This window comes from Aspergillus niger, assembly GCF_000002855.4.
Source record: "Aspergillus niger supercontig An02".
Lineage (NCBI taxonomy): Eukaryota > Fungi > Ascomycota > Eurotiomycetes > Eurotiales > Aspergillaceae > Aspergillus > Aspergillus niger.
Window position 1 is genome coordinate 255594 of NT_166519.1, and position 27658 is coordinate 283251.

The 27658-nt window shown below is 50.2% G+C and overlaps 9 protein-coding genes across 9 annotated transcripts; 4 read left to right on the top strand and 5 right to left on the bottom strand.

Annotated features, from left to right (window-relative positions):
• Positions 1–1170: 1170 nt before the first annotated feature.
• On the top strand, positions 1171–2044 carry An02g01230 (hypothetical protein; the record flags this gene model as incomplete). Its single annotated transcript, XM_059746056.1, has 4 exons — positions 1171–1211; positions 1379–1433; positions 1543–1808; positions 1876–2044. The coding sequence occupies 4 exons, from the start codon at positions 1171–1173 to the stop codon at positions 2042–2044; spliced, it is 531 nt and encodes a 176-aa protein (XP_059605996.1).
• Positions 2045–2186: 142 nt separating this feature from the next.
• An02g01240 (uncharacterized protein) lies at positions 2187–3150 on the top strand (the record flags this gene model as incomplete). The annotated part of the gene is made up of 2 exons (XM_001399226.1): positions 2187–2811; positions 2888–3150. The coding sequence occupies 2 exons, from the start codon at positions 2187–2189 to the stop codon at positions 3148–3150; spliced, it is 888 nt and encodes a 295-aa protein (XP_001399263.1).
• A 1647-nt stretch (positions 3151–4797) lies between these two features.
• An02g01250 (uncharacterized protein) lies at positions 4798–7584 on the bottom strand (the record flags this gene model as incomplete). The annotated part of the gene is made up of 5 exons (XM_001399227.3): positions 4798–6322; positions 6378–6599; positions 6663–7348; positions 7413–7520; positions 7576–7584. 5 exons carry the CDS (start codon positions 7582–7584, stop codon positions 4798–4800), a joined length of 2550 nt encoding a protein of 849 aa, XP_001399264.1.
• Positions 7585–7944: 360 nt separating this feature from the next.
• On the bottom strand, positions 7945–9049 carry An02g01255 (hypothetical protein; the record flags this gene model as incomplete). The annotated part of the gene is made up of 4 exons (XM_059746058.1): positions 7945–8159; positions 8247–8351; positions 8445–8729; positions 8788–9049. 4 exons carry the CDS (start codon positions 9047–9049, stop codon positions 7945–7947), a joined length of 867 nt encoding a protein of 288 aa, XP_059605997.1.
• An 811-nt stretch (positions 9050–9860) lies between these two features.
• On the top strand, positions 9861–14127 carry An02g01260 (uncharacterized protein; the record flags this gene model as incomplete). Its single annotated transcript, XM_001399229.1, has 2 exons — positions 9861–11720; positions 11773–14127. 2 exons carry the CDS (start codon positions 9861–9863, stop codon positions 14125–14127), a joined length of 4215 nt encoding a protein of 1404 aa, XP_001399266.1.
• A 436-nt stretch (positions 14128–14563) lies between these two features.
• An02g01270 (uncharacterized protein) lies at positions 14564–18105 on the bottom strand (the record flags this gene model as incomplete). The annotated part of the gene is made up of 6 exons (XM_059746059.1): positions 14564–15311; positions 15381–15623; positions 15692–15870; positions 16323–17259; positions 17334–17580; positions 17727–18105. 6 exons carry the CDS (start codon positions 18103–18105, stop codon positions 14564–14566), a joined length of 2733 nt encoding a protein of 910 aa, XP_059605998.1.
• A 1118-nt stretch (positions 18106–19223) lies between these two features.
• On the top strand, positions 19224–19465 carry An02g01280 (uncharacterized protein; the record flags this gene model as incomplete). The annotated part of the gene is made up of 3 exons (XM_059746060.1): positions 19224–19232; positions 19316–19351; positions 19403–19465. 3 exons carry the CDS (start codon positions 19224–19226, stop codon positions 19463–19465), a joined length of 108 nt encoding a protein of 35 aa, XP_059605999.1.
• A 693-nt stretch (positions 19466–20158) lies between these two features.
• Positions 20159–22285, bottom strand: An02g01290 (uncharacterized protein; the record flags this gene model as incomplete). Its single annotated transcript, XM_001399232.3, has 2 exons — positions 20159–20706; positions 20770–22285. The coding sequence occupies 2 exons, from the start codon at positions 22283–22285 to the stop codon at positions 20159–20161; spliced, it is 2064 nt and encodes a 687-aa protein (XP_001399269.1).
• Positions 22286–24639: 2354 nt separating this feature from the next.
• Positions 24640–26265, bottom strand: An02g01300 (uncharacterized protein; the record flags this gene model as incomplete). Its single annotated transcript, XM_059746061.1, has 3 exons — positions 24640–25170; positions 25690–25960; positions 26018–26265. The coding sequence occupies 3 exons, from the start codon at positions 26263–26265 to the stop codon at positions 24640–24642; spliced, it is 1050 nt and encodes a 349-aa protein (XP_059606000.1).
• Between the last annotated feature and the right edge of the window lie 1393 nt (positions 26266–27658).

The following is a 27658-nucleotide window of genomic DNA, read 5'->3' on the forward strand; positions in this document are numbered from 1 at the left end:
TCGGTGTGTTGTATCTCGGCTGGAAGGTGACATCAATCATCTGGTCTGCTGCTCGGTTGCCCGTTCCGTTACGCTGGGGTTGCTGGCGGATGGTGCTGGCGCTTGGAAGGAATGCGGATGTGGATGAGATTCTCCCTACGAAACACTTGCTGACCATACTAACTACGGAGGTCCAGCCTCACCATCGTCGTCCAGAACGTGCAGTTTCAGATGAGACTTTGTCATTTGCAGACCACTAATGAACTAAGGTTTAGGACAAGTCATAGGGATAATTCAAGGCGGCACGGCACACCGCCAACTGCGGCGACTGGACCCCTGGTTGTCATCCATCGTCCATCCCTGCTGCGCGCCACGAACTCAAGGCAGACGAGTTACCTTGCGACCACTGTGTAGGATAGGATTCCAGATTCCAGAACCCAAGCTGGGTTATGGAAGGGTCAGCACTAGACCGACTCTGGCAAAGGATACATTCCCTAGCTCTACCTCTAATTGCCTACTGGGTAACTGTCAGGGAGAGGCAGATCTGCCTCTCATCTCCGACGGGCAAATCAAATGGATGCAAAGTACCGCCCAAGGGAAATCAGCGACGCGCTTTCAGATTAGATCAAGTTATTTACTCCCTCACCGATGGGGTACTGCCATTAAATAGCAATAGCACAGAGAAATCCGACGGCGGCGATACCTTTGATGGGTCTCTGCGCGCCAAATCGTCCTTCTCCCCCGATCTCTGGAGCTCTGTTTATCATCATCACGCGTCTTGGTGGGGGATATCGACCAGAGAGATAGATAATATGATGAAAGGGAAAAGGAACAAAGACATGGAACAGGAACACAAGACGAATGATGACATGAGTGTCAGAGAACTGACTCACTAGCTCCCGCATTAGAGAGCTACCGTCTACAGGGTCAGGGGGACACCAACAGCCCGACTGAGCAACAAATGATACTGGGGGAGAAAGCAGTAGTATACGATCTGTGGCTTTTGCATCATTGACGCAGACTCGACGGGTGGAATCACGCGCGCCAAAAGCCAAAAACAGAGGGGGGCCAATCAGGGAGCGAACCATTTAAGCAGTGCCTCCGGGCGGGGTGGCGACGAGAGGAGTGGTTCGTTCGCAGCTGAGTTGACACCCCGAAACTTGAGAAGTAAGACTCATCCACGGCCTCACGATGAGGCAGCAGCGCGTCACCGAAGTGATAGACAAGAGGGGGTGTGTGTTAGTCAAGATGAGATGGCGGGAGTTGCCATAATTCGAGTCCAGTCAGTTGATAGGGCTGTGGGTAAATGGTGGATGATGCCGAATAACAACAAGATCAGAGGAGGAAGATGGCGTAGTCATCGTGATGATGGAGGATGGTTAATTAATTAAAAGTAAAGGATGGGGATGGATGTTGTAGAGGTTGTAGAGGAAGAAAGGATGAGTGATTGGAAGGTACCACCCGTCAGGTTAGAGTCCAAGCAGTTTCCGTCCGACCCAGGAAAAGGAAAATGGGGAAAAAAAAGAAAAATCGAAGAGTGAGCCTGAGGAACGGTATTTTTAGCGCGAGCAGTGGAACAGGCAGGCCAGGGTTAAAAGGGCCGCTGCTGCTGCTCCCCCGGAAGAAAGGGCGCCGGTCCTCTTCGTCTCCTCTCTGGATGCTGGGGCCACCCACGCCACGCACTTCCGTACACGCACTTTTTGCTCTCGGCCAAGATTCATTCAAAAATTACACCAAATTCGTTCTAAAGAAGCTCGGACCATCCGCGCCGCGCGATCGGCACAAACAAGAAAAGCATCCCCAAACAATTCGGTTTCACGGCCACCAGAGTATCTTCTTCATCGCGGAAAGAAAATTGTGGCATTGAATCTCGTCTACATTTTCTATCCTGGGCAGAAATTCCTCCAGACCCTGTATTCCAGTGGTGTGTTATGCCGGCCACGGTATCAAGGTCGATTTAAATCCCTCCATTCCCCAATCTGTTGTTGTCACTCCAACTTTGGCGGCCAAGGTACGAAAAAGACGTTCCCCATATTTATTCCATACTAGGCCGTTTTCCTGTTAGGCGCGCACGCGCATCGCCCATAACGCCCGGATCTCTTCATTAAGAAAAAAAAAAAAAGGAAAAAGAAAAAGAAAATTATTATAAATTAAAAACAGAAAAAAGAAAAAAGAAAAAAACAAGAAAAAAAAATATCCCCACAGCAATGACAGACCAAGACCAATCCTATCGTCCACGATCCCCTGATTTTTCCACCTTCCAGTCAGTTCCCCTCTCACCTACCTTCAACAACCACAACCTCAACCACAACGCGCACTATCAACATCCTCACCACTCCCCGGTTTACCAATTCGGGAATCCTTTCGCCCATCGCGCTTCCTACGACGCCTCGCCGTTCTTCACCCCGCAGTATCAACCACCACCTCTACCACAACAACCACCATCGCTTCCTCACCACCCGGTCCCGCAGACCAGGGTTCCCCAGCAATCCTCCTCATATTTCCCTCCCGATCCGGACATGGCTCGTCGTTCGTCGCGTATCGCCCAAGCGGCCGAGGTCGCGCCTCATCCGCCCGTCTCCAAATACGTCGACCCCGTCGACCCCGTCGACGAAGAGGACTATGTACCTTCACCACCACCTCAACCACAACCACAACCACAACCACAAGAGGAACCCGTCGCAATTATTGAGGAAGAAGAGCCTCCGAAGCCCGCTCCTGCACCCGTCAATGTGGAAGTGAAGACCAAGTTTCCCGTCGCGCGTATAAAGCGCATCATGCAAGCCGATGAAGATGTCGGTAAAGTCGCTCAAGTTACTCCTATCGCAGTGTGTAAGTTGCCACCCTCATCTCAACTGATTATTGCGAAATGTTTTGAATATTAATGCTAATCATAATTGCCTTACAGCCAAAGCTCTCGAACTCTTCATGATTTCCCTCGTCACCAAAGCCGCCCGCGAAGCCAAAGACCGCAACTCGAAACGCGTCACAGCCTCGCATCTCAAACAAGCCGTCGTTAAAGACGAAGTGCTCGACTTCCTCGCTGACATCATCGCCAAGGTTCCTGATCAACCGGCTAGTCGGAAACACGACGACGATAACAGTGATCAGAATGAACAACAACCGAAACGAAAGCGCGGTGGACGTCGTCCGAAAGAAGAGAGTGATTAATTAATGCCCACTACGATTCTTTTTCTCATTTCGCGCGTTTTCTTCGGAACGAACTGGCTTGAATGTCAGCTGGCATGCATTATGTGGTTCGAGGGACTTTTCGTCTGCTTACGTGATGGGTAGCCATTCGGTTCGATTCGATATCGATATGGATGGTTCCATCTTTCTTTCTTTTTTATTATCCTTTAGACTGGGTGGACAAGAGCGGGCGCATTCTTGACTTGACTTGAATTACTATCATACTCTTGCTACTCCTTCTGCTACCACCATCTCTCTCTCTCTCTATCTATCTATGGCGTTTGTGGTAACGGGGGCATGATCAGGTTGGTTGGATGGATGGTTGGGCTTGCATCGCGTGATGTGAATACTATTTGCTTACTTTCTCGATTCTTTATTCTCTATCATACCATTGGGTATTTTCTTTCCCTAATTGCTTGCTCGCTGGCTTGCTTGCTTCTCATACTACGTGAAGAGTGACAAGCACTTATCTGTACTGTACGTGTATCATTAATGGCTAGAGGGGATCTGGAAATGGACGGAAAGAGAAGGGCAAAGCAACTTACCACGTCTCACATGGGGTTAGTTGCGCGTGTACCTATATTTACCTAGTACTATACTCGGACCGAATGTATGATCTGCGCGTAACGAGACGCGTAGATACGAAATACGAAATATTTACCATATGGGACTAAGTAGGAGCGTATCAGGTTAAACTGTATAGCAACACTACTATTGTTCCTGACCATCAAGCCAAATATTAATTCAAAACAGTTCCAGCATAACTCTGCCATATTTCTTACTGGTACTTCGTGTGATACAAGCCAACTGAAGTCACATCACATGACTTCCTCATTATGAGCAGTCATCACTGGTGTCAATCTGGTTATGGAATTAGGAATTTACTATGACTATGTCCATTCTGTTATCCCTTGGCATTGTAATGTAAGATGGGACTCAAGTAGGGAGTATACTATTTAATTGTGTAGTTAGTATCGTGGTTAGTACGCTAACTGGCAATGCGGGGATAGTAAGTAGTTTCCATAGATGAGTGGTGCGTATATATTGCGGTTCCATCTCCATCCTATATCATACAATTGATAATGGCTAGGATTCACAATCTCAGTAGTAATAACGATTAGAATGTTTATAGTAATCATTGTATTATTGTAAAGCCTTCATTACTTACATTATGTAGTAGTCAAATCGGTTAGTGATCTTGTATCATTGTCTATAACGGTCTATTACTATAGTATAACTGAACCGCAACGGGTGATACTGATCTTCGCGGGTCACTATGAGTACCAACTGTGGTAGAAACATGAACTTCTTACTACTGTAGCATAGGATGATCGCGTTCTCCGATTGGGAGGAATGTCCAATGTCCATTTCAATTCATCACGATTGTCTACTAATACTACTATAATACTGCTTAATGAACTCCCTAGGCAGGCAGCTAGCTACTACGTACCATGTAAAAAGCTACATCGAGGTCTTACTTTCAGACACGCTATAATCACCAGGAATGAGAAAAACGAGCAAAATACAATAATGTATATATATTTTCATCCATACAATCACTCAGTCACCCATAATCGCAGGTCCCGCCCACGACTTTACTAGAAACCCCTATCAATAGACAGTAGTTGACTATGCCTCAACCGTAGCAGTATCTACAGGACCATCTACTCCAGGATAGCCCGCCTCCCCGAATAACGTTCCCCGCGCCTGCACGACAGCCGATGTTTCTAACAAGAACTCGTAGAGGATGACTACGTTGGTCAGGACATGTCCCAGAGTCGCGGTGCGGGGTTCTTCTTCGACGACTGCTGTGTCGCCGGCGTCATAGTTTGATTCGTCAGTTGCTTGCTCTGCTGTGGTATCGGTGCTGGCCTCGCGAGGTGCATCGTCTACTGGGAATGGCTGTTCTAGACGCTGGCGGAGTTCTTCGGCGGCGGATCTGCGCGCCGTGGAGACGTCGCGAGGCGGTCGGAAGGGGAGATCGCGAGAGGGGGACCCGATGGTGTCTCGACTGGGAGAGGAGGTGGCGGTGCTGGAGAACTCGAGGGGTCGACTTGACCGGCCGCGAGGGGATCCGTAGTCTGCGTCGAGGTTGGATGTTGGGTGTCGGGAGGAGGAGCGTGTTGGAGGTGCAGAGTTGCGCTGAGAACGTCCGGACCCTTTGATAGGCTCGTCGTCTTGGTGCAGGAGATCGCGACGCGCGGCGACGAGGATGTCAAAGTCTGGCACGTCCTTGCGCCATTTCTGGATCTTCTGCACGAGCTTCTGAAGTACCGAAGTGAGGGTTGGAGTGTCGGTGTGGGACCAGGATGGCTCTTCGTAGGCTCGCTGGATCTGTTCAATAAGGGTTGTCGAAGGGGTTTCTTCTGAAGATTTGTTCGTTGATGTGCTGTAGATGTACTTGGAAGGGTCCACGAGAAGCCAGCCGTCAAGAGCAATCAGGTGCGATGAGGCGATGCTCCCGAGAACTTCGGTCAACGCCAGGTTCACGATAACACTGTTCGTGAAGAAGTTTTCCAGGCAATTGAGCAGCTCGCGCACAATGGGGTCGTCGTGTCGCAGCTCGAGCGGCAGGCTCTCTTCCGGGTAATCTTCGGCTGGGGGAATGCACAGCCGGGCCTCGAGAATTGCCATCCCGTCCTTGAGGTAGTTATCATAAGATTCATTCAACGTAGGGTCATCAACAGTAGACGTGGCCATGTTCAAAAGCTGTTCCAGCTCGACGTTCAACGCCCCGACAGTCCGTTGTTTGGCATGCTGGCCGGGAACGGTGCGTATCAATGACCGTGCAAAGGTGTGGTGCCGTTGCAGGACGGTGCTCATTACCCGCAATGTCGCCAGAACAGTCTGTCTATTTGTCGACTGAAGCCCAAGGAGAGCAAGATCTCTCAAGTTGAAAAGCGACGGCGAGGGCCGCGCAGCTTCTTCGGAGAAAGCGGCCAAGACATCTAGCGACTTGCGTCGGCTGGCAGACATACCTATGTTCTTTCCGACAGTCGCAGGCTCCGAGTCAGAGGGAGACGCAAGCAAAAAATGAAGAATCCGATGGACCAAGTCTTCTTGGTGGACCGACTCGAGAATACGATACAAATAGGTAAGCACAGCGGCCGTTGAGCCCCCTTGCACATCGGAAGACTCAAGTAATGACGGGTACCTGCATGCAGTACAGTGAGCAAGCCGCATTTCAGCAACTACACAATCAAACTTACAAGAGTTGTTCCAGAAAGAGAATCTGGAAATGATCTAACAAAGTCCCGTTGACCTCCGCCGACTTGCAATGATCAATAGTATCCTGCCAGAACAACAGATACGACATGAACGAGTCCATAGACATGCCCAGCAGTGGCGGAAGAGCAGTATCTTGTTGCGCGTGATCCGACAGCGCAATGATATGTGGGATATTCTCGTCCGTATTCTCCGGGAAGGTCAAGCTTTGCAACAGATATCAGTCATTACTCCCCATCCTCAGCACGAACCACCTTAACAGCACTCACCTGCCCAACTGACTATACAGCGCACCCAACCCAGTAGCCATAAGGGTAGCAAGGTCACTTTCAATCAACCATCTCTCAAGATTCTTCGATCTGGAAGCCGTCTCGATCAAATAAAGCAATCCCGTACGAGCGAAATCTCCCGCTCTTCCAGCATGATGCACATACTCCACGAGCAGGTAGAACAACGGAAAGTCGTCCTTTCTCATTGCACCCGCAAACTCAGCCCCAGTGTTATTACCGTTACTCTGTTCGCGATCCTGGTCATCAGACCGCGGAGCGAACCACGCAGGCAGGATATTCGGCTGCAGACGAATATTGTTAGCCACGCCGAAAAGAAGCTCGACAAGTCGTCCCTCAACGTCCTCCGAGTGTTTATCGGCACGTCGCACTAAATCCACCAGGGCGCGGGCAAAGAGTCGATTATCGACAACACCATCGACCTCCGAATCGATCAGGGTGTTGAAGAACACGGTCGCGGATCGGAGCATGCCATCGTCATAGGAAGACAAGGCGAGCTTGGTGACTGTGACGAAGATCTGCGAGGAGGAGGCATATGCGAGGCATGGGTGCGGAGCTGGGCCGCGGGATTCGTCGCTCAGCACGGAAATGAGGCGATCAATGCAATTACGCGCGTGGACGGTCGCGGATTGCTCGCCGGTGGAGGAGTTATTGGAGCGCCATATTTGCTAGGTTGAATGAGCGGAAAGATCACGACGGGGGAACTAGGAGGAGGAAGAAGGGCTAACACACCTGAAGGGTATTGCATGTCCGTTTGAAGGACGCCAATCGCTCTGTGGGAGTGGAGGCCCGGAAGCCTTTAGTAGACAGCGAGCGGGAGCCCCCGATGAGACGAGACCACTGGAGGAATTAGCTGAAGGACGGCGGTAAGGGACAGGACGGGGGGAAGTCGTACAAAGTCCATTGTTCTGTAGGAACAGCATATTACTCCGGAATTGGAGCCGACCCAAGTGGAGTGGAGAGTCCGCGGGGAGGTCGAAGCTGAAGATTAATCTCAAGGCCGGCGATGCAATTGCTCGCCCGCGCAAAAAGGGGTTAGTGCCGCCTGCCATATCAGGCCTAGTTGTGATGCCTCATCAGTTTACCCCTTTCGGGTTAGACTCTTGGGACACCTCCACATGGATTTCCTATTCCAGAATCGTCTATAACTACCACAACGACTATGAGCTACTACCACAACCCATCAGATCATCATGACCAACAATCACAACCCCATCTGACATTCAACCAAGATCAGGATACCCATCACAAATATATACTACATTCAGTACCCCTGGTTAGCCAGTGGCACCCTTCCAGCTCCATTTCCCACCGCCAATCCCTCGATATACTTCGTCAGAGTGTCATCCAAAACACCACCCACGAGGTACTTGGATAGAACGTGGCCGGCCATCTGACCATGTGAGATAAACCCACATCGGACCACATCTTCCAAGAGCTCGGTGGTTGTGTGTTCCTTGATGGCACGCTTAATGCGTCCTGTTCACATACGTCGCAAACATAGTCAGCATCAAAAGACAGAGCAGGCGGACATATGCGGAAACCAAAGAATCCAGGCTCACATACGTCTCAGCGCCCGATGGTAGGGTTTGTTAATCTCGATGGTCCATTCCTGAATAGAGGAAACTGGATATCGGTTTTTGAGACCCACCTCGTGGCCCAAGCTTCGTACTTTGTACAATGTTGTGTTTCCAAACTCTAGACGGTCCAGACGTTTGTCATCCTTTGTGGGTTGGTCTGTGGCTGAACTCAGTTAGTCCTGACTTGTCCTTTTGCGGATGTGGAACACTGTATGCAACATGCCTTGTTGGATCTCCGACTGAGAAGACGAGCTCGGCGTCTCGCGACCGAGTTCGACCACCTCAGTCTGAATCACTCCCTCCTTGCTTTCATGGCACGGAAGCCTTGACAAGAGAGTTTCTGGGGTAGCAGAAGTATCGGAATATTCTTCGCTAGAATTCTCGAGATCTTCCTTGGAAGTCTTCTCGCCAGCTTCCGCACGAGCTTCATCGCTTTGCTGGAGGAGCTTTTCGAGGTCATACCTTTCCTCTATGAGCAAGTCAACAAATGCTAATCGTTTTCTATAGCAAGGTTTACCAGGGCATACTGTAGACAATGATTCCCTTCTCGAAACGTGCGTTGGCCGAGTAAGAGAAAAGGAAGAACACATCCACAAACCCGATTAGGCGGATCTTTCCTGGCCATTGTTCACCGTTGATTTTGATTTCCCATGGATGAATATCACTTGTAGAATGGTTAGCAAAGTTACCCTGATTTCGCGCAGCGGCGTAGACATACCAATCGCACTCCAGCGTTTTGTCCTTGACGGACTTGCCGAAAACTCCAAGAACTCGGTGATAGGAAGCCATGCTGAGCTTACAATTAGGGGATATGGGGTTATTCAGGGAGGCGCGCAGAGACTATTGTTATTTGGGTTGCACTTTCCCCCCCCTTTCCCAGAAAGTGCTAACTACACGATCGGTGCTTGGTCCGAAGTTCGCCGTCAGACTGCAGCTGGAGGGGTTGCGAAATGGAAGGTGACACTCGCGCGGCTGAGGGTTGCATGAGATAGAAGCTTTCCAGTGACATGTAGCGGCACACCATTGGCTTCAAGACTGCCAATAGCAGGCTGGATGCCGCTAGGAAGGAAATTGCGACATCAACATGCATACGATGGACGCGTAGTACCAATCTGCGACCCTATTCAGACGGATCTTCGTGGGCAACATGTCCCCGGGGACCTGCCATCGGGGATATGTGGTTCAGCTGAGGCGCACCGCTAATGCACCCGGGTCTGGTTCGGGAGATGTATCAACTCTTACGGCGCTAAATAAACAACACGGCGCTAGCTTACTGGCTGTCAGCATGTCGGATCCTCGGATCAAACATTACACGTTCGGTAGATCGCCGATCGAAGATGAGGGCTAGGCTACGGGCTGTCGGATATCTCCGTCAGTCGACCTGCAAGTGGTGGACAGCACGATGCGGAGATGGTGGGTGCGGTTGGCATGGCCTACAGCTTCGATAAGCCTTTCTTTGTGGATATAACTTGGCAAGATGACTACGGTCTTTCTTGACTCATCATCAGAAAGTGACTTTGAACTGCCATTCCCACTTCTACATATCTCGTGAATCTTTGATATCCATCGTCAGCCCCACTATTCGTTAAAATCCAGCAAGATGTTCAAGAACAAGCATAAGTTCGAACTACCATCTTTCAGACGCGAAAATTCATCAGACAAGGAGCTCGGTGTATCTATCTTGCCAGCTGCCGACGATAACTCCGCCGTCAATTCTCCAGCAATAAGCCAAGTTACCACAGCAAATGAACAGCTGGGTAGTCTACGCAATCCGCCAACGGACGCGAGCCTCGTTAGCAACGGCAATGAACCAAGGGAATCGGCGGACGACAAATCGAACGGTTCTACGCCGGAAGTAGAGAAGGTTGATACCAAAGATCAACTCCTAGGCAGCATACGCGATGCAGCCATGAAATCGAGCCTCGTTATGGGCGCTAAGGAACTGAGAGAATCTGCAAACAGCGAAATGGCCAGGGTAAAAGGTATCGTGACAAAAGAGAATAGCTCCAATGATGAAAAGCTCAGAGGTCTTCTTCATCTTATCCTTAGGTCTAGCACGGAGCCTAGACTTTACAACGATTACTTGGACAAGTCAATGGACGAAGACTCCGACCTTCTTATCAGCTCATTCGCTGGACAAGTAGATGACAACTCAGTTCCGCTTCGAATGTTTGACTTGGATACCATGAATTTGGTTGATACGGGCTTCTTTGGAGAGGAAGATCAATATTGCATGCTGTCCCATAGTTGGAAAGGTGCAGAAATTGACTATGCGCTTGTCTGCGAAGCCCAACGTGCTGAGGAGGCCCCGGGAGGATTGGCTGGGTACAATGATATGGATGCGGTTCTCACTCTCTGCGACCAGAAGATCAATACAATCGCAGGGAAATTGCGCAAGTTGTTACAGGAGAGACCAGATGCAGGGAAATCAATCCGGAAACTGCTCGTAACGTCTCTCAGGGTGTCCATGCTAGAAAGAGATGTGGTCGATACCAAGCAAAAGCGGACCGTCGAGGATGCAAACAAGAGACAGGCAGATCTGGAGCAAACCAATTACCAGAAATTGTTAGACTTCCTGAAAGAAGTTGAGAGTCTACCAAGCCTAGCGAAGCAACAAGAAGATGCAGAGAAGAGGGCCAAAAATGCGGCGGAAAAGTACTTCAGCGCGGAGCATGATTACGCATCAGAGAAATCTAGAATCTCGAAATATCGATCAAATCGCCAATTGTCATATGAGATGGACGATTTGCTAAGGGCTTTGCAGCAGAAGAGGTCGGCACGGAAGCTTCAAGAGTCTATCAGTCGCGCGCGAGAAATTTTTGAGAACAGACCCTTCTCCAAGACGGGTAGACGATATATTTGGCTGGATAACTGCTGTATCAACAAGAGACAGGACGCTGAATTGAGTGAGTCCTTAGCACGCATGGGAGAATGGTACGCAAACGCAGACTTTTGCCTGGTCCACCTGGATACTCCGTGGGACAACCGGGAATGGTTGGATGAGTGGGACCTGTGGTGCAAAAGCAAAGACAATATTGAAGAGGAGGAGCCGGATCACTCCGAGGATAGCGACGTGGTCAGTACAACTATGAAGACAAAGCCTCGGTGCCAGCCTGTCTCGCGCTTTGACGAAGTCAAAGAGTGGAAGCCAACATGGGCTACCAGAGGCTGGACACTGCAGGAACTGGTGCTCAGCAAAATGACGTTTTACGCCAACGCAGACTGGAAGATGCTGTCGCGGCCGGTTGACAGTTTGGGGTTCTATTATCACTTTTGCCCCTTCATTGATTTTTACACCCAGAACCTCAATTACGTCAACGGCAAGGCACCGAAAGTCGTCAATGATGTATTGAACCATCACCGGGTAAAAAAGGCACTGGAAGAAATGGCAGTCGCGGAGGAAAGAGAGATGAGTGAGAAGAAAAGAATCAGTTCCACCACACCGGGTGAGGCAGAAGAGGTAAGATAAGCATCCGGTAAGGAATACTATTTATTTTCTGACTGCGATATAGACGATTGGCGCAGAGAGCATCATCCGCGCTCTGAAGCTCTTTGGATATGCCGCGCCCAAGAACTTGGATAAGCAAACGGCGAGAGCTCGTATCAGCTACTCTGTCCAACTCGTTGTCGAAGCATTCAAGGACAAGCCAAGCTACGCTGACCCGGATGACATTAGAGAGCTGATCTTGAAGATGGTTTCTGAGCGCTATAATGGACTGACACGAGAGAAGGCAGTAAGGCGAACAATCAACCTGCTGCTTGGAGCCCTCGCACGCAAGGCAACCGAGCCCATAAGGAATGATCGTAAAAAGATCGCCGAGTTCAGCAACGTCGAAGGCCTGAGCAGCTGGTGGAATGGCACGGAGAGGAGCCGTTTCTCTGCTCATAGCGTTATGATGCTGGCATCGCATCGACAGTGCACCAAGGCTATTGATAAGGCGTACTCGTTGATGGGTGTCCTTGGAGTGCAGTTCCCAGCGTTCCCAGCCGAGGGCCTTACCAAGGCTTTGTCGCGGCTAATGGATGAAGTGGTGATCACCTCCAACGATGTTTCTGTCTTCAACTGGACTGGCAAGTACAATGGTAGCCCAATACGCGGCCGGTCTTTGTACGCCTCGAACATTGACGCCTTTTACACCGAGTCACGATTCGATGTCAATGGTGAACTCGTCAGATTTTTCCGAAAGGATCGCACCAAAACCCTGACTATCGCCAAAGGTATTACTGACATGCTGCTCAATGCTAGCAACTTCGTCTCAACTTTCTATCAGGACGAAAAAACGGTCAATTTGCTTCTAGAGCTGGTCAAACTCATCAGGAAATATGATAGCCACACACTGAACAGGCTTCTACATTTCCCTGAGCTCGTTAAGACACTGAATAATGCTGGCGACTATGCACGGAGAACTAAGTCGGAAGAAGATGCGAAACAGGATGGGAATGTGCAAAAGCCCGATACGCCCCTGACTCCTCAGACCCCCCAGACACCTGAAGCTCCGGGGATTGGGAGGAAGAAGTCATGGGGAGTTAAGCTACCAAACCTTCACAAGGGGAGCCTTTTCATGGAAGGTAAAGCAGCTGAGAAGGAAAAGTCAACAGAAAACTCCAAGAAGGCAGAACAATTTGAAGCCGAGATCCAGGATGTTGTCCGCATGGCGCTAGAAAGCGACCCTGCACACAGAGACAACGGAACTTCTGTTGGAAACGATAAATCTCCAGATGAAAGCAATGAATCTGGAGCGCAGGCCAACAAAGTCAGCGAGCGTGACGAGCAGATCATCTGTCCGAACCCCATTGTCGTGAACAGCTCTGGCATCAAGGGTGTATTTGACATTCAGCGCATTGTGGTAACTATGCTGCAGCCGGAAGAGCTTCGTGCGAAGGTCAAAAATGCCGCAAGTGATAAAGAGATGATCGATGGGTGGTGTACCATAAGTACTGGATTTACTCTCACGATGGTGGCCTTCTGCTGTGAGCGAAAGGTCCTTGAGAGGCAACTGGACTTGGTCGATGTAATCGAGCATACCGTCCTCAGAGAAGCTGCCCCGGCCAACACGCACACGCCCGCACAGGGTGATGAAACCGATGCACAGCCAGCAAACCCAAAGGACCAGCAAATTAAACAATCCAACGGCCAAGATCCAGCGCCGGATACGGCATCTTCTCAGAAAACAGAAAACGTAGACCGCGACAGTCGGCCCAAACTTAAAAACTACGGCTCTTCAGCAGAGCAGAGACGAGTTTCTCGCATGATCGACTTTGTCACAGAAGCCAATCTTCACGCTATAGCCGGAGAATGGGTTCTGGCACGTTTTTCTGGCACGCCAGGGGCGCAATGGTTCCTTTGCAGATTGGAACTGGGAACAGGCAATGAATTCTACGCCCGCCGAATCGCCACAGACCTGTTCAGTTTTTCCAATGCCGTTCCTGAGAAGGGCTTGGTCGAGTTTTGGCACAACTTCATGCACAAAAAGAAATTGGTTATGTGCGATATGCTTGACCATTACCTCGATGCGCAGAAGGCAGGGACATACGCAACTTGGTTTCACGAGAACCTCAAGGAGAGCTTCTCCTGGGGTGAGTCTAGTGATGATGAAGACGAGACTCAGCAAGGCAGACAAGAGAAGGCAAAACAACCAGATCAGGATGGCACCTTTACATCAGCCGGCAAGGCTTTCAAAATGGTTGGCTGGGGTATCCGGTTCTTCTATGATAAATACTATGCTGGATACTTGGAAGATCGCCTCAATGAAATGGCTTTAGCCAAGATACCGGTGAGTCTCCACGCCGCGATCAAGGACCTCCACGAGGACAAAGTTCTTCTGCCAGTGATGTTTCACTCTGGTAGGGACGTGCATTTCTTTTAGGTGATTGGTAGCAAGACAATGTTCGTTGGCCATGGCTAGGTTCTTTGAAGATATAGACAGAGCATTGAGGTAACAACTATTTTCTATGGTGACACGATGAATCGGGAGAAGTAATTTTGGATCTCTAGTAAAATCGCTCGATGGTTGTCTCACGTGCCTGTTGGACGTGTTCTTCTTTTGCTATTGCATTGCATGTCAGTGAGAAAACATGGAAATTATATCCTAGTAGGCTATTTGCTTGGGAACCCCTTTCCGTCCAGCGAAGCATGAAAGCAAGTTGTATGCTACAGCAAATGTTCCTCGATTGCGTAAAAGGGATACCAATTGGTTAGAATGGTCCGCAAATAGAGAAAGGATATAAGGTGGCTCCGCCAGAATACTGATATTTATCTACTTATGAGCAACTGCCTATCTGCAAGCCGTGATTGACGGCATATTACCATGTCCAATATGACTTCTTCCACAACTTCACAAATTCCAACTTTTGCGGCGCCGTAACGGCTACACGCCTGGCTCTGCCAAGCCGAGCCAGCGAATCCCCTACATAGTTCGGCACCTGCTCTTCCAGCACCATCACGGAGGTCTCATTGAAGGGCCGTTCATCGTCTCTGTCATGAGGGTATCCATTCTCCGTAGCACTAGCATCAAATATGGTAGCGTCATGCGTTGGCAGTTCATCCGCAGCGACGCCCACGACTGCCTGTCCAATGCGCACCCGAATGTAATGTCTCGGTCGACCCAGCAGACTCCACAGGAACGTCATGTACGACCCGGGTACTGGAGTCACCACGTCTTTAGGCTCATACCGCAGGGCCACAGGGAAGATCTTCGTCTTGTGAGGAGCGCTCGCCAGAACGGGGCTTAGCGGCAAGACGCCCTGTCCGTTGGTGGTCGTGCACTCTGGGAACAGGGCAATAGGCCGACCGGGGTACTTCCGCATGATGGTTTTCAGGTCAACCGTACGGGCTCGGGGCGGGGGCTTTGCTTGTGGGAGAGCGAAGGCGCGGATAATTGCTTGCCAGACAGATAGTTGTTCAACTTCGCGGGTGGAGGGGTAGCAAGATACGAAGATGGGGTCAAAAACGGCGGCTAGGTAGAGTGCGTCAATTGGAGAGGTGAAGGAGGAGGCAATGATGGATCCGGGACCGGGTAGACGGTTCTGATGCCGGTCATTGTTGAGGGTTCTAAAAGTCGAGGAGCTCAGTAGATATTCTACAAGATAGACATAGAGTTTGCAGAGAGGCGCAACTGACCCTTTTCTCACACCGTCCACCTGAAGATCAACCCACCAGACGCTGGGCACGCCTAGAATGCACCACAGAGCGGCCTTCCTTCCCAGCGATGTGATTGGAAGCCATTGAAAAAGCAGGAAGTAGCCGATGCAAACGGAGATGAAGAGCGGAAGGCGGACGCAGAAGAGGAAGATTCGTAGAACCCACTGGGGGTAGCTGAGCGATGGACGAGGAGTCGGGAAGAAGGGCGAGACACCCGTTCCTACACAGCGCATTATCGTCAGTAATCGAGCGCCGGTACGATGACTAGGGTCGGGGATCTGCATACGCACCTCGATCGCGAAACTGAGTAAATCTCTCCATGACAAGAGATGTTCGATGATGATGAGATTAAAGGGATTAGTGAAACTGCAAAGTGGACATGACCAGGCTTTGACAGCAAACTGCAGTAAGCTTGTGAACCAGGATGGGGTGTGTGAAGCTGTCCGGTTGGCGCGGCAGGCGGGGGAACCTGCTGAGCAAAGCCGATAGTATCTTATCAAAGAGAAGATATGGCGACCAACTCAAATCAGACCGGGGGGTTGTTGGCGGCACCAGCAGAAAGTCCCAGTGATTTGTTGATTTCAGCACGAAGGAATGGAATTGAGATGTTCACATGCGAGCTGCTGCTGCTCTCCCGCACTAGTCCTGCTTGGGTAATCACCTTCCCCGATCGGGAAACCGAGGCTGGAAGGTCACCGCCCATAGTTATAGTAAGTAAGTAGTTCATCCCTCACATCAACAGACTTCAAGCAAGTTCCTTTCTCTTTCTCATCTATACTATTTACATGAAGTGAAAAATCTTATAGTTCTATATATGTACATTGCTCAGGTCCCACCAGTTCAAAACACCTCGTTGTCTTCCTCCATCTTGTCATCCGACTGACGAGAAGGAATCCGAAACATCCAGATAGCTACACCTACCAGAGTGAAGGCCGTCGCCGTCATCATCCAGGCCAGACCAATCCAAGGCCCTCCGAGTTCCAGCCCAATTTGGAACACCGTGGTGATGGACAAACTGGCAATGACATTGCCCACCGACTGCAGAACCTCGATGATGGTGAAGAGACGTGCCGTTTCTTCTCGATTCACCAAGGTGGTAATGAGCGCACGAGTCAGGAAGACAAATCCAGACCCGGATGTCTGAACGAGCAGACTGGGAATCAACATGGCTACGCTAGGAGAAAGACCGATTCCCAACGTTCCTACCGCCAACAGCCCGATACTGATGCGCATGAGCTGCAGGTCTTTCTGCGTCGGCTTCATGGTTTTGAGCAGCTGTCGTGAAATAGCCGGTAGGATGAACAAGAACAACGGGATGGTCAAGGCCGGCTTGAATGACATGAGGAAGTTCGCTTCTGCCAGGGTCCACTTATACCGCGTGGAGATGTACTGGACCAAAAACCAGGACGAGCCACGGCTCAGTCGATAGACAAGAAACGCGGTAAGGAGGAGCATGATCTGTTTGTTCCTGAAAATGAAGGAGTAGGGCGCGAAATAGGCCCGCGACCGTTGTTTCGCAGAAGCGAAGAAGGTTGGTCGTGCTGTCTTGGTCGTGAAAGAAGCTTCCTCTCCTTGAAGAGTCTCTTCATCGCTAAGCACCTCCTGTTCTTGTTCCTTGCTGGGAACTTCCTTATACTCGGCGTTTCCCGGTGATACCTGACTCATCTCCATGCTCGGTTGCTTCCAAGTCGGCTGCGATGATACTACACGCATTGTTTCCGGTAGCGATAAGGCGAAGAACATGCCAATAACAGCCAAGCCCCAACCTAGTAAGAGAGGAAGCCACGGGTCTAGTGACATCAACCAGGAGCTGGCGGCACTGGAGGCGAAATCGGCCCCCATGCTAGCCACGCCGAACCTGAAGAATATCGCCGCTCTGAGAATCATTAGCTATAATCCCACCAACGATTGTGGCATCTAGAACACGCATACCTTTCCTCTTCGGTTGACACATCCGACATCATGGTCCAGATAATGGCGAAAGCCACGACAGGGCCTCCGCCAAACAACCAAGCCAAGGAGGATGCCCAGACAGTTCGCAGGGGGAAGACGTCTGGGCGCCACATCACCACCAGCTGAATGATGCAGTTCAGGGCGAATCCGGGAATGCTGAGACAAATGGTGGATTTCCGTCCCCGTCGATCAGCCAACAGACCGTATGGAATTGCTAGCACAGCACCTGGATGAGAAGGAACGTGAATAAGGGTCCTCGTCTATATGTCGCGCATGAAGTGCAAAAAGGGAGGCGCCCGATCGGTAGAGACTAGGGAACAAGAGATGCGACGTAGCCTCGTCCGAAACAGTGGTGCCTTCGTCGTGACCTACTGAGAATGCCATCGAAAAACTCCATATAGCCCTTCACTGCAGCCAGATCCTGCTGGACCGCCTTAACCTTGCACAATTCCTCCTGGACCTCGCCGTCAGCCCCAATCTGGGTGGGATCATGTTGCGCGTAGTACTCTCGACAGGCGATGGACTCGTATATACGGGTGACGGGGCCGTTGGACATGCAGATGCCAACTTCGACGGCCAGAATCATGGCAAAGAGGGTCAACATTAAGCGAAAGCGAGTTTTCCGAAGGTGTTCTTTCTGTGCATCCGACGGACTGGGCTCCCCTTCATCCACAGGGGACGAGGGCCTTTGACCCGAGGCAAGGAACGGGGCATCCTCGCGGTCGAGGGGTTCATTGGACTCAAGAGGCATGGTTCCAGATGACCATTGCCAGTCGAGGGAGAGAAGTGAGAGGGAGGGAATATACGGCGGGATTACATATGGGCGCAAGAACGCGATCAAATACGAGCATTAAGCGGTGAACCTCTCAGCCTAGCCACAAAACCCCGATAAGGGGAGAGGGGAAAGGAAATTGAGATGAAACCGGGAAGGGGAGGAAGAGATGCGCCATATAAGACTGCCGGGGGGCCCGCCCAGAAGATTAAAAATGGCAGCACAGGGGAGGCTGTCGTTGGCCTCGAATGGGGGGCGCGGCGGGCTTAGGCAGTTGTAGGGTGACTCCACACTATATGATTAGTGAGACTAGTCCACGGGGCCAACTCGGTTTCTCCTATTTCGAGACAAATCCATCCAGACCCTGGGACGTGGCAAGTGAGAAAAGAAAAGGGACTAAATCGATAGCCAAACAGTCTTTGGCTTTGGATCCTCAAGAATTTGCGTGTCCACTTTGGAGTCTGGGTCCCGCGGGCATCCGAACATTTTGCCTACCATTCTTCTCTCTGGACAGGCAACAACTGAAGCCACTGAACAGATCACTATCTTATGCGATCAGAGGACACAGACCGCGCAGCAGCTGTCGTCAGCCTCCACTCCCGCTGCAGTTGCAGCTAGTCACTGCCTGCCATTTGTTCAAACTGACAATCTACCACTAGTACCAAGAGTCTAGGGCTTACAAACAGTGCAGGATTGAAAAGGCCAACCACTCAGTTTTCCTGCTGATCGGGCCGCATCATTCTATTGGTCTTCTCGAAACCACATCCTTCAGCCTGAAGCCAATCAGGGGGTTGTGCAGGACGCGCGCCGTCGTCAGCGGGGGAGAAGAAACGAACAAAAACATTGGTTCTCTTCAGGGGTTTTCTCGGGTTCTCCTCCTGGAAGCGAAAGCCACCGATCCGCCCGCCATCCGATCATCCGCGCTCATTATTTCAACCTTCTTGAACACTAATATCTACTTGCTACATTGTAGATAGCGGTCGAGAACATATATTTACTAATATAAGTCACGTCTGACCGACTCTTCACCTGCACCACCGATTTCCTTTTCTGGTGAAAAATTATTAACCCAGACAGACAGAATATTGGAAATGATCATGTCGGTTGTTAGTAGTTGCTTACTGCATATGCAGATGCCCCTCCCGACCCCCTCCCTCGAAAGTACGATCAGTAGTAGCCTTCTTTCCAGATCGGCAATAATACTTTTTATAATATTTACTTTACAGTAAGTAAACAAGTAGATAGTTTGCTCTAATCTTACTACTTACTGAACTAGCTAGTTAAGTCCGATAAGGAGACGTGCCGGCGGACAGACCCTCAGTACTTGCTCGGTAATTAGTTCTTCTAGATTGATCGATCAATCAATCAATCAATCAATCATCTTAATGCAATGGATCAGGAGTGATATCATAAATCGTGTATTACTGCCGTACTTTAATTAATTATAATTATCTATTTTGTCTGTGACACCGGTGTCTCTCCTTTTCGTCGACACCTGTGGTATTGGTACTTATTATTGACTTGTACTTTGTTCACGATAGTACAGTTACAGTTAGGTGATCCCGCAATGGAGAGAATGCGTCTTTCCATGAGAGTATAGTATAGTATAGCATATAAAACCTGACAGGGTTGGTTGTATGAATAATCGTCAACATTAAAAGGGAACGAACAGACAGTAATAGTGACCAGGGTGGAAACACCCAAGTGAACGTCGGCTCATGCTAGTTAGTGAACAGAACTCAGTAAGTAGGTAAAGATAAGCGGTTTCGATGCTGCAATGCATGGTGTCTTCGACGACACAACAGGATTCATCCGTCTCCAAACCCAAGAATAAGAATTATATATGGTCGCAATGCGCCAGTAAACGAATGTTAGTAAAGAAATATAAGATGCAAGTCTAAAACGAAAGAAAAAGGAAGAAAGAAAGATGGGTAAATAAGTAGTGTAAGGTGAGGAAGAAAAGAAGGGAAAAAAAGAAGAAGATAATGTAATGGAGAGGAGGGGGAAAAAAACCACTGAAAAGAGACCAGCTCTATGGCACTTCCTTATCCCCCCTCTTTAGTTCGCCGGGTATGTCGATCGCCTCCTTAATCCACGCCATCGACGCGATCTCGTCCAGGCTTTTCCGTTTCGTGTTGCGTTTCAATAGCCCCTCGACGCAATCGCGGGCACCTTCTAGGTCTTTGCCTTTCTCAGGATCCCATTCGTCATCGCTGTCGGCATATCGGTACCAGGACCACTCGACTCGTGCGATGCGGTGGGGCGTTCGCGCGCGGAGTTTGGCAGGGTCGCCTCGGGTGCCCGGCAATGCGTCGAACGGAAGCCGATTTTCCATCATAGCGTATAACAACACTCCCAGGGCCCATGCGTCTGTTGATCGTCCATCGTACGGCTGTCCCATCAAAATCTCAGGCGCCGCGTAGTCTTCGCTCCCACACCGGGTCTGGAGAAGAGGGCTTTCGGGAGGCTCGGGTATTCGTCGGGACAGACCCAGGTCGCTGAGGGTGATGACGGCTCGATCGTACGTGCGCCAATCCGTGATCGTTTCCATTGCTTGCATTGGCAGGTTGACAAGTACGTCTGATTACAGGAACAGCTGTCAGCCTGGCTCGCTAAAGGAGAGAAGAATCAGGGGTTACTCACTCTCAAGTTTGATGTCGCGGTGCACAATGAAGTTCGCATGCAAATAGCGCACGGCCGCCACCAATTCGGCGAAAATACGACGAATGAGTTGTGGACTCATTGGCCGTGGACTCGATGATGCCACGTCAAAAAGGTCCCCTCCGGGACAGTAGTCCAGAACCAAGAGCGCGCGCTTCTCGTCGCTACCAAAGGCTTTCAACTGTACCAACGACGGATGGTTGACAGATTTGAGTATGTCGACCTCGCGCTTGAGGGAAACCTCCAAGCGCTCCTCATCTGCACCACCTGCCGGCCCGTACTCGATAATCTTTACTGCAACAAGTTTCTGTGTCACCAGATTCACGTCTTGTAGACTGGAAAACATGGTTTCGTCGTCGCTTTCTCGTCTTTCTATACGTGCAGCGAGGGAGACTTGACTGAATGTTCCGTGACCTAGCTGACGTATCTTGCGATACTTGCGACGTTGTTGCGTGTGCACAGAGCGTACCGAGTATATCTCATCGGGGCCGGAGGCTAACGGTGTTATAACGGGTTCGTCATCGCGTTCATCGGAGCCACTGCGACTGCTGCGAGGGGGCGTAGGAGGACGGACCGTGGGCAATGCGATCCCACGGTGGACGGCCAGATACTCTTCGCGATGAAGGTTATTGCTGTTGTTGTTCGTTTTCGAGTCGGTACTGACAGATGCAGTGATGCCCGGCGGCATTCCTGGTCCTGAAACTGCAATAGGCCGTGGCTTGACGGGGATAGCCCGACCGGGAGGTACATATTCACTGAGACTACGGTTGCGAGAATGCTTTGATCCAGATCCTTGACGGGGTTTTGTTGGAGACTCGATGGGTGTCTCAATGGGTGTGTCGGACAGCTTGTCGGGGAGCATGTATTGCCTGCTTCGTGGCCGGGACTCGCTCGTACCGAGCATTTGTGAGGAATCGCTCAGTCGCAAACCGAGACTGGAACCGCTGCGAGAGGTTACTGAAGGCGTCCGAGACAAGGACTGGGAATTGCGCCGTGGTAGTTTCCATGGCGACATGCCACCGATGGGCGATGGCAAAGGCGTGATGTCTCCCATGGCCATAAGCTGAGGGGAAGATATGAGCGAGGCGGGAGACAAAGTCAGGGATCCTGCGCTGGTTGGAGGACCGGCGAACAGACCGCGCAAGCTTGGAGTGCGCCGGGGCAGGCTGCTGGACGAGATGCTGTGGTGCACGAATGACTCGGGTTCTCTTGGCGGGCTCATCTGGCTGGCGTTTGATAGATCCGTGCGAATCTGAAGCGAAGGCAGATGATGTGGGTGTGAGTGGTGCTGCAGAGTTACATCCTGCAGAGGGTCTGCTGAAGACTTTTCGATATAAAGCGGAGGAGTATGGAAACTCCCTTGACCGGGGACTATAGCAGAGATCGCACCAATTTCATTGTCATCCGAAGCCGTTGGGTTGTTGGCTTCGTGTAACTGTGGTTGGTGAACAGTAGATCCTGACCTATCGGTCGGTTGGGTCGAATCCGAATGGACCATCGAACGGAAAGAACAGAGCAGCTGAAGATTGGAGCGTTCCTAATCTGGCTGTATTAATTTTGCTTTTAGTATATATTTTCCCTGGATTCTTGTCCTAGTTTTTGCTGTTCTATCTTTTCCCTTTGTTGCAGCTGACAAAAGGCCCGTAAGAGAGCCGTCGCGGGTGAGATGGTGGACTGGGAGCGGGCAAGTTCGGGGTCTAGATGCGAATCCCTCGGGTCAACCTTAAGTAAACCGCGTGGCACTTGGCACTGAAGGAGACCCTGGGGGGCCAAAAGATAAACGGAAGGAGGGAGGAGTGTTGTATCAGTGCATTAGCAGGAGAGGGATTTCTATATGGTTGAGGGAAAGACAACAGTAAATCGAGGTAGGTTCAAAGGAATGAAAGGTGAGAGAAAGTGAGAAGGAGAGAGAGAGAGAGAGGAAGAGAAGAAGAGGAGAGGAGAGAAGACGAGAAGGAAGAAGGAAGGCAGGGAAGAGGGAACGGACGGCGGGGAACACCGAAGAGATGATCCCAGAACCTCAGACCTTCTTAAGCAGGCGAAGGGAAAGCCAATCTGAAAAGCAGATCCAGCAAGAACTTCTTGAGTAGCTCGGCGCTGATGACGCTGGCGAACGAAAAATCCAGGCGGGGTCAGCTGATAAACCCGGCCGCTTCGAGATTAGCCGCCACGAGGAAAGGCGCTACCCCGCATTAAGTAATACCGTTGGCGGAAGGACCAGAAGAGGACCGGATCTTGCCTGTTTGGGATTAGCCTGTCATGGCTTGGCCCTATCGCAGTCCTCGCTGTATCGCCCCGACTGATACGGGACGCGCCACCCAAACCTGATATTAATACTCTAATCTCTCTCTCTCTCCCTTAATCTGAATCCTGGCAAAAACACTGCGTAAGCTATAATAGTCTGATAATCAATAAAAGTTGAAGAAAAGATAGCGTGGTAGTTCTTTAGAATTATAGGCTACTAAACTGTGATAAATCTTATCGCTGTTATGGGTATTTTCCCCCTTTTGGCATTTTCCATGCCCGGTTCCAGGTTCCTTGCAGGGTGCAATTTGCATTGGTGAAAACGGGGGGCTGACGATCTGCCATTGCGAACCTTGCGCCTCTCTTTCTTCTTTTTCTCTGCTTTCTCTCCTTAACAGCCACCAGCCATCGCTTCCTAACCCAAAATGTGCCAATCGTGGTGGCCCAATGAGGCAGGATTGAGGCACCACGACTTCCCAAAAAGAAACGTTCCTCGCAGAATGCGGGAGGTGTCGCGACAATCATCGGATCGTGGAATTACCTGTCACACCAACTTGTGGCGATCGTAGCTGATCACGATATAACTCCACGGCCGAAGCGGAACTTCTCTAGTATTTCCTTGGTTATTTAGCGAGACCAGGGAGATCAGTAAGTATTCTCATTCCCACTTCCCAGCTAGGCGTATGGTTCGTCCGTCCCCCCTCCACCTCATAGAATCGATCTATCCACCTATTCATCCTCCGAACTACTTTGTAGAATGTAATACCAAAAAAACAATGGCCAGTATATTCTGTTTCTATACCTACCTATTCGACACTAGTAGCCTTAGTACTACGTGGATGTCCTCCTCGCACAGTACTCCTATCGTTGACCCAGACAGGTCTGGATGCGCCGGTGTTTGAAATCCCAAACCTGGTTGAGTTTCCCGAAAAGATCCCATAATAGCAACAAGACTCCAGCGCAATTAGTGCCATCAGCTTAATCTCGTTAATTTCCTATCTGCTCGCGATCATTTGACGCACTGTGCACATCGCCGACCACGCTACTGTAGCGCATGCACTAGCTCGTCTGGTGTCCCCTTCCATCGAAATTGGGCCGTATCCATTCTTCTGCTGCCAATCTTTGGTTGGCCTCCTCTTGGTTCCCATTTCAAGGTTTGAGGTGAACGGATCGACGCGCTGTGCCACCCATCCTACGTAAGCTATCCGAATTTCATCATTCCTCAGGTTTTTGTCGACTTGTTTCGGATGTGGAACATGGTCCTTCGTGCCAGAAAAGCTGGCAGCAGCCACTGATGGGCTAAGAAAACGCACCGACAACTGCCAAGTCCCCGAACCAAGCGCTCAGCTGTCATGACTGACTCAGGACGAACGTCGGACTTGGTCTTCGCCAGTCCACAAGCCTGTCTGAAGAGTTTCCCGGTCCTCGGGCTTCTCTCGTCAATTTCCGTCGCGCACTCGAGCCTTGGCATCCCCCCGCCTTGCTGCGCTTCATCGACCCGATTGCCGACTAGATAGATACGGGCTGCTCACGCCGTAAGCTTCCGGGCATGGAATTACCCCCTTCTCCTCATCCTGGTATAATAATAGGCGATGGTATTTGATGCTATCATTCCACCCCTGTCTTGTCCGGGTCGGCTTGGGGGATTGCGACCGGGGTCAACTCCGAACCCGTCCGGCGAGTCTCCCGGCCACTCGCTGTTGACTGTGGCTCGGGTCCCTGAGCGACCAGCACCGCCCATGCGGCATGTCCGCGTTTGCGCCTTCTGGCATCTGTTGGCGACCGTCTCAACGGAATGCTCCGTTCGCGATGGGAAGATTGGTTGGGGAGGGTTTCCAAAGTACTTCTACCCAAAATAGCCCTTCTTTCATCCCCGGTTCCATCCAGACAAAAATTAATTGGCGCCCTCGATGTCTCAAATATGTGCGATGCAGCCGCCGACCTACGAGACTCGGAATTTATGCACGGTGTGGCACCAGGGCAACCTGCTGCTCCCTGTGATATTGCATGCATGCGCCACCACCGTCGCTTTTCAGATGCATGGTCCTTTCGCGTGTCCTGGTTGGGAAATGGACGCATACAGTTGGGACTCTTTGTCCTTGCTGTCGTTGGGGTCAAACTTCCCCAGCCACTAGTGTGCTTTCAAAGGTTATCGTTTCATTATGTTTTATTTATCATAACTAGATCGATCATAGTCCGTAACCATTGTCCATCATGACCATCTAATCTGGCGTGATCTTATCGTTTCAATCAGGATATCCGGCCTGTCAGCTAATAGACAGCTGGTCCGGAGCGGTTGAGAGCCCCAATGGCCTGTTCGATGGTAATTACATTGACTGGTAATTCGGGGAGTATGCCCTCCAAGATAATCTTCTGATTCAGGGGCGCATACGTCGAGGGAGTCTCGATCGTATTGTTCGAGATAACGTAGCTGTCGTCAAGCACGATGCGTTAGCAGTGCCCACTGTTTTCTCTCCTGATTGGTCTTGAATCGTGATGCTGGCTTACACATTATAGTTCATGTCCAACAGACGAAGCGCGGTGCTAAGCACTACTCCCGAAGTACGGATGCCGGACTACCAGTTACACTTGTGGTCAGCTAACCTGTTGACTGAGTCTGTTGACTTTACTTCCGTTCCGTTTTATGGCTGCACCTACCAGAATCACCGTATCAATCTTTTGACTACTGAGGATCTCCTCCAACTGATTCCCAGCACCAGCATAATACCGCGCTTTCTGCAGCACCACATCCCAATTATCTAGGGTCTTGAAAGCAGAATAAATTTGGCTATCGGGACTCGATGCTGTGGCATTTCCGAGGCTAGTCACCGCGCTGGCGAAGGGTGCGTTGCCGAGTTCAGGACGGTAAGTGTTGGAGAAGAAGATGCGAGTGAAGATACTCAAGGGAGGAGAGTCCTGCTTGTGCACGCTTTTAGAGCATGAGTATGATCCGAGATAATGTATTCAGGTCCAATGGAGTACATACGCATCAATCCAATTCGCAACATTGTCAATCCATAGCTGCCCGGCCTTAGTGGTATTCACATTTGCCACCAATCCATCGATAAGATCTAGATTAAGCACTGCATAGTGTTGCCCGAAACTGAACGAGGGGTCGGTAACGGTCGAGGTGATGTTCCGCGAGTAGCCTGGCTTGCTAGTGGTTGTGGTTGTGGTTGATGAGAGACACCCGGTTGCCAGGAGGGCCAGGCATGCAAGCGAGTATTTGAACATGGTTGTCGTGCTGCAGGGGTGTATAGTAGAATTCAGAAAAAAAGAAAAGGCTCGAGAGTGATGCAGTAGGATTGAACAAGCATGGATAGACTCGCTGATCTGAAAGTGAAATGCTGCTTAAATTCGAAGTAGGGGTCTTTATGTACAGTGCATTCTTCCATAATCATTGTTTTTCTTCTTCTTCTCCACCTCCTCATATGCACTATTACCCTCTAGTTAATCATTGCTTTTTTATTTTTTTCCAGGTCTGCAAGCAACTAGCTTCGCTAGTTATTACTTGAGCTGAGCTTTAACGTCACACCGGGGATGCCGACCTGATCGGTTATGATCAGATTGGTTGTTCATAAATGGGCTTTACATGGAACAGTAATTACTGGTCCGGATGACGGGATGATCATCTTTTTTTCTTGAAGAATCCATTCTCAAAGGGCGGCGACTTGTGCAAGCAACAAACTCACTACCTCATTGGGGTGTGATTGTTTTCCAAGGGGCCTCCCGGAATGGAGCTGATCTTCTTCTGTTGATCTCCCCCAAGTGGGGACCCTAAAGCTTAAGGGCGAGCGAGTCCGTTTGCCCAGAAGTCGATGTTACTTAGTAGACTGCTGCTGTATTCCCGTTGCTAAGTAGGTAAGTTAGGAATTTATTTAAGTTCTTTAATCGGAGGAGATAGTTGATTGAATAATATAGTGATTGTGATTACAGGTGATGGTTTTTGCACGATGGTTTTGCAGGGGTGTGTGCATCCTGATGGAGACAGTTGGCTGATTCAGTCTCTATCTGAGTCTTGCATCGAATCTCAAATCAGTGCATGACATGAATGGACAATTAGATGTTGTGTAACCTTGAGGTGGGAGGCTTGGGCCTCTGAAATCCCTTGTGCAACATACTTGCTTTGTATTGCTACGTGCAGGAGCGGAACTCCCTGCCCTTTCCACGGTGTCTTTCTCTGTGAATTATGTTTAACATAACTTTGCGACAGTCTGGATTATTAACCAGCTCTGCATATGACTCTTACTTATCATTCAGAGCCCAGTCCTAATCTTTGATTGAACAATCAAGCTGAAACTGCAGGGCAGACAGTCAACAGTGGAAAGGTGGGACGATAGGCAGCCCTGAATATTCTTTACCCGGGCTCTCCACAGCATCAACACCGTCCAGAATTCTTTACCGGCTGACCCGCTCTCCCAATCACCACCTATCTATAGATGGGCCTATTTAAAGATTTTCAAAGAGAACAAGACCCCCAAGGATGGCTGTGTTGTCTCTCTTCCACGGGTTACAATTATACCAGGCAACTTTGGCGATGCCAGCGGAGTTTCTTGGCTATCTGTCGCCAACAATTAAGCGACGCCACCCGACTGCGAATAGATCCCAAGACTATACGGCGATCTCA